This window comes from Centruroides sculpturatus, unplaced genomic scaffold, assembly GCF_000671375.1.
Source record: "Centruroides sculpturatus isolate CEXI.00-Female unplaced genomic scaffold, Cexi_2.0 scaffold2043, whole genome shotgun sequence".
Lineage (NCBI taxonomy): Eukaryota > Metazoa > Arthropoda > Arachnida > Scorpiones > Buthidae > Centruroides > Centruroides sculpturatus.
The window spans coordinates 12,881-19,049 of NW_019386183.1; the positions used below are offsets into that span (position 1 = coordinate 12,881).

At 28.4% G+C, this 6,169-nt stretch overlaps 1 protein-coding gene across 4 annotated transcripts in view; it reads right to left on the bottom strand.

Moving 5' to 3' along the window:
- Positions 1-5,801, bottom strand: part of LOC111613973 (ATP-dependent Clp protease proteolytic subunit, mitochondrial-like) — a 17,121-nt gene extending 11,320 nt beyond the window's left edge. The window contains exons 1-2 of one of the 4 annotated variants that reach the window (XM_023355324.1): positions 5,711-5,801; positions 2,584-2,772 (exon numbers count right to left, since the gene is read on the bottom strand). In XM_023355324.1, the coding sequence (XP_023211092.1) occupies positions 2,584-2,772; positions 5,711-5,749 (228 nt within the window). In that variant the 5' untranslated portion in view covers positions 5,750-5,801. Of the gene's footprint in view, positions 1-2,583; positions 2,773-5,357; positions 5,488-5,614; positions 5,636-5,710 lie in introns of those variants that run through there. The other 3 variants (XM_023355328.1, XM_023355327.1, XM_023355326.1) reach the window with 3 other exon arrangements.
- Between the last annotated feature and the right edge of the window lie 368 nt (positions 5,802-6,169).

Sequence of the window (6,169 nt, forward strand, 5' to 3'; positions counted from 1 at the left end):
TGTATCGTTAAAAATTATTTTTTTATTTTGTACAAACAAAATAAATATATTGAAAAATATAAAAATAATAAAAAATTATACTTCAGATGTTAATTTAGTATCAAAAACGTAAAATATTTGAGTAGCCCAAGACATAGCCAAAGATTGACGTGCCACAGCACTGGTGAAAATTTAAATTTGCCGACTGAAATTCTTTCGGATGATTGACGTTTCAGATGATTGACTTTCGGAAAATCGACGCTCTACTGTACTTGTAAGTATACACTATATTTAATAATTATACTCTATTTTATATTTCTACAATATTAAAATAATAATATAATTCATCTAGATGTAGTGTACTTTGTAATAACTTAAATGATTGCTCAAGATCATATTATAATAAATTCTAAAAGAGATGGAAGTCAAAATCATTAGTTAAAAAAAGAGAGCTATAAAAAAGCTTTTCAGTTGTCTTTCTCCACTAATCTCAGATATGGAATCTTCTTTTAGTCACTCTCACTTAGAAATACTTTAATAGTTGCATTTCTTCTATTTCATATCAACAAAAAAATGTTTCAATTTTAGTAGTGTAAATTTTCTACAAATACAAAACAAAATCCAAAGAACAGATATAGGATACAGGGTGTTTCAAAAATACAGACAAAACTTCAGAAATGCAGTTTAAAGAAGAAAAATACAATGTAGTTTATGTAACAATATGGATCCAGAAATGTTTCATTTTGGAGTAAAAAGGATTTTTTGTCATTCTCCAGTAATATCTTAGTGAACCACAATGCATTCATTTGCTGCAATAAAATCTGAAACTCTTACAAACATTTATAGTAACCATGTCAAAGCAGAATGATCTTAAACTTAATTTAAACTTATTGAACCTCTTTTTGTAGAAGCATTTAAAGTCTTTGTTGATGCCAAAACTCTCCACTTATGTTCATTAAAAAACCTAAAATATTCCAAAAATTGTGATAAAATTAAAAATTGCCTATGCAATTCAATTACAAAAGAAAACAAACTGCATACCATTATTCATGATATAATGATGCTGATGATAGACATTTTAAATATAAAACTAGTAAAAAAAATATAACAGTGAATTAATCTCCTTTCATGCTTTCATTGATAAATATGAATATGAAAGACTATAAACTATTCTATTAGAATTCAGCAGAATCCAATTATTTGAATTTGAAAAAAATTGCTGTTTTGGAGTGTACTATCCAAAACTAAAGATTTTTAGAACAAAGTCTTGCAACAAGATTCTAGAGAAGTGGTATAATCTCAAGCATTAACTTGTAAAAAGATTTTGAATTAGGCATTGGAAAGAATGGGAATAACAAAGTTGGATAGAATGCAATTTTTGGAGAGTTTATTTTAAAGCAAGTAAAAAAAAGGAATCATACTTCATAACTAAATAGATATGAAATCTGATAAGTTAGTGCATATATTGAATGCTGTATATAATCAAAATATAAATATATATTATTATTTTTATGCAATTAATTTGCATAGAATCTGAAATGTTCTTCAGAAACAAAAAACAAAGAAAGTAACCTGGATAAGAACATTTGAATTTAACTTGTGCATAAAATTTTTTGAGACACCATAGTCATTTAAAAAGATTATTATTTATTATAAAAGAGCTTCTTGTCTTGAATATTGTTGATACTAATATCTCAAATACTATAGTAGAGATAGCAGAGACTTATCACACTGCAACATCAAAATGGCACTTCTATCATCAGAATGCAAGTTTATTACTGGTATGCATTTTGGTACACAAGACCCTCATCAGCCATAGATAAAAATATATAGATATCTGTTGTAGAACAAATTTGCAGAGAAATTGACATTAATTACAATCTACAATTTAAAACATACCTGTTCAAGATTTATTTCCACCCACACTGATCAGTACTATGAGGATAACATTATAAAACAGTCCTACAATATCTAAAAAATATCTTTACTATAGTATTTGAGATATTAGTTTCATCATTATTATTTATGCATATTTTGTAAATTTGACTTGATTAGCTGATTTTTTTTATGTCTTATCATATCATTTAATACGATAAGACAAAAAAAATCAGCTAATTATAAGTTTATAATTTTAACGAGCAAGTATTTATTGTGACATTATCACAATGTTGGGCTGCAATTTTTAATTATATTTTCATTTTATTTAATTTAAGATATATGCTCTCCATTTGAAATTAGTAGTGGTGGCTTTTCCCTTAACAATAGAGTTATGCCAATCATCTATCTAACACCTTTCAGGGAAAAATTTTTGAATTGAAATAACACACAACTTCCAGTTTGCATCAAAAGTTCATATGTAGTTAATTGGAACCTCCTGCCCCTAAGATTTCTATAGCTGGTCTTGTCTTTCATCTATCTAATTCCATTCTTGAGATTAAGGAAAGGCAGAAGGACAACAGTGGGAATTTATAGGTCTACAATTTGTTCAAATTGCAGCCCAATAATGTAAACATTAAGATTATTCTAAGAAATTATTTTACTAAAATTTCAGAATATGATATTAAATTTTGATATTTAGAAATATTCACAAAATAAGCAACTTACAGGCCCCATAACACAAATTATACGTTCTTTCAAAAGTCGAGAATAGATATCATAAGCCCTTTCTCCTCGGCCAGTTTGTTCAATAACTATGGGAATTAAAGGATAATTTCTACGGGATGACAAATGTAGACATCTCAAAACAGCATTTTGTAAATTACATTTTACTTCACTTGTCGCAATTTTTAATATCTGTAATAAAAATAATTTAATATAATTTTTTAAAATAAAATTACAGTAGAGCGTCGATCTTCCGAATCAATTGGGGACTGGGGTTGTTCATATAACTGATATTTCGGATAACCGATTTATGTACGAAAAAATAGTTTAACGTATCCGATGTTGAAATTTTTCTCTGTTGCGTGTCACTTCGAGTTGAATTTTCGTCGATGTTAAGCCTAACAAAAACTATTGTATCGTTAAAAATTATTTTTTTATTTTGTACAAACAAAATAAATATATTGAAAAACATAAAAACGATAAAAAATTATACTTCGGATGTTAATTTAGTATCAAAAACGTAAAATATTTGAGTAGCCCAAGACATAGCCAAAGATTGACGTGCCACAGCACTGGTGAAAATTTAAATTTGCCGACTGAAATTCTTTCGGATGATTGACGTTTCAGATGATTGACTTTCGGAAAATCGACGCTCTACTGTACTTGTAAGTATACACTATATTTAATAATTATACTCTATTTTATATTTCTACAATATTAAAATAATAATATAATTCATCTAGATGTAGTGTACTTCGTAATAACTTAAATGATTGCTCAAGATCATATTATAATAAATTCTAAAAGAGATGGAAGTCAAAATCATTAGATAAAAAAGAGAGCTATAAAAAAGCTTTTCAGTTGTCTTTCTCCACTAATCTCAGATATGGAATCTTCTTTTAGTCACTCTCACTTAGAAATACTTTAATAGTTGCATTTCTTCTATTTCATATCAACAAAAAAATGTTTCAATTTTAGTAGTGTAAATTTTCTACAAATACAAAACAAAATCCAAAGAACAGATATAGGATACAGGGTGTTTCAAAAATACAGACAAAACTTCAGAAATGCAGTTTAAAGAAGAAAAATACAATGTAGTTTATGTAACAATATGGATCCAGAAATGTTTCATTTTGGAGTAAAAAGGATTTTTTGTCATGCTCCAGTAATATCTTAGTGAACCACAATGCATTCATTTGCTGCAATAAAATCTGAAACTCTTACAAACATTTATAGTAACCATGTCAAAGCAGAATGATCTTAAACTTAATTTAAACTTATTGAACCTCTTTTTGTAGAAGCATTTAAAGTCTTTGTTGATGCCAAAACTCTCCACAAGCAAATTATGGCAGCTTGTCAGATGAGATGCACCCCTCAGGAATTTGGGTGTGTGTAAAGAACAATGATACAACAAACTGACCCCTGTATTCAGGCAGGAGGTAGATACTTTGAACATTTCATATGAAGTAATGTGAAGAGAGAGTTTATTAATTAACTCCTAAACAAAACACCTGATACTTAAACACAATCAAGGCTCCCCATCACATGGTAGACTACCGTAGCTGGTGAGCCACCAGCACCCAAGTTAAATATGGAAAGTTATCAGAAAGACCTACTGATCCAAGAGAAAGAGATCTGATATGGAAGGTTTGTAGGAGGAGGTCATCATTAGTACCATTGACGCAAGAGAGCATTGAGCTTGATGGGAATACTTTGTTGGAAGTTGGAGAAAGTATTCATCCTTCTTAAAGATTGGCCACATCACAAGAATGGCAACAGATGTACGTAGTAGTAATGGCAATAGACGTACTTACTACAACCTATAAGTGTATAAGATAGTGGTGCTTTCACGAGCTAGTATCCCTACAGCTAGTCAAGCTAGGCCCAAATTCCTTTCTCAAGTTCTCCTGGAAAGGAACAGTATTGTCTGATTCTACTAATGCTCCATGTAAACTAGATATATTGTGTAAATTGTATAATATAAAAAACTAGTACCAACTATACTTTTTACAAATAGTTTAAATCTGTGGTTTTTTGAAAGTCATTGACATCAATGCTCAATGGATGACGATGTTCAATAGTATGACAAATGGACTTACTACATATACATTTGGAAAATCATCACTATAATAATTATTTAATTATTTGCCTGTTTCATGCAAATTTTTCTTCTCTTTCACATATATAGAAATATATAATCCTATATATCTTGTGATTTTTCTAAACTAAAACTGAATGCCTCTTCAAATTTCCAAATAATTGGATAGCTGACCAAGACATTCTATTTCAAGATTAGTTGTATTCGAATAAATAAAGATTTTATTTTTTATAAATTTGCAATTTTCTCAAATATAATTTGATTAGATCATTATTAATCAATTAAAAATAATTACTTGCTTGTTAATTAAAAATAGTTATCAAATATTTACAGGGCTACCAAAAGTGTAACAGGACCCTGCACAAAATACATATTGGAGGGTTCTATACTTTATATAATTTAATTTGCTATAAAAAGTAAATGAATAAACAGTGTATGAGGGCATGTACTTCTGCTGCTCCCTTTTCCCCTCTGGCCATTCCTGAAAATTTATACTGCAATGATTAAAACATTTAGTATAGCATTGAATCTACTCTAATGTTTTCATTAAACTTATATATTTACAAATCAAAAGCCAAAAATAACATTTTAAATATTAAAGAGTACAATTTTATCTCAGCTGAGTATCTTTGATATCCCACTGATGAGATTATAGACTCAGCCACTGGAGTATACAAACCTGAAAGGTTCATGAGTCAAAGAGTGACATTTCATACCTAGGGCCCTCTAAACTTTTCCTTGTGACCCTTCTGTACTAGTCAAACATATCCAAAAATTAGTCCTCTTTTTTGAACTTTGGTCCTTCCAACTGTTTGCTAGGAAAAGCATTATTATCTTTTTACTATGTATGTTTAGTAATAAAATTTATTTTTGCTATGATCATCAATTTTAAGCAGTAAATATATGTCAATAGCTTCAAGTTGGCAATACACTTACAGAAAAAAGCTCGTTTCTAGCAGAAATAAAATCTTTCCAATTAAAGAAATGGCTCGTAATAATTATTCATTAAAATAATCAAATAAAGACCTCTACCTTATTAAAACAACTGGCACGATTCATAATTGTTGACATTTTCTTTTAAAAGTACACGTGATAAAATAGCGACCTCTCTCGAGGGAAAAAGATTCCTCAAGAATATTTTATATATACTGTATATATATATTTATTTATATTACTACATTTAATAACAATTATATTAATTTATGTTTTAATATACTTAGTATTTTAAAGGTTATTTCAATATTTTTGCAATTTAGGAAAACGCGCCCATAATAAATACATTAGTCCGATTATTTATTGAAATGAGATAAAATTGAGGTTAATCAAAATCATTTCAGTGTAAAAATATCTTTATAGATAAAGCAAGCTTTTTATAGCGTTAAAATGATTCTTCGTTTAATACAATCGAAAGGCAGTGTAAGATTCGAGTCTAGGTAAATCATATTTATAAAACTGTACATATTTTTATCTTTATACTACTGTATTATTATT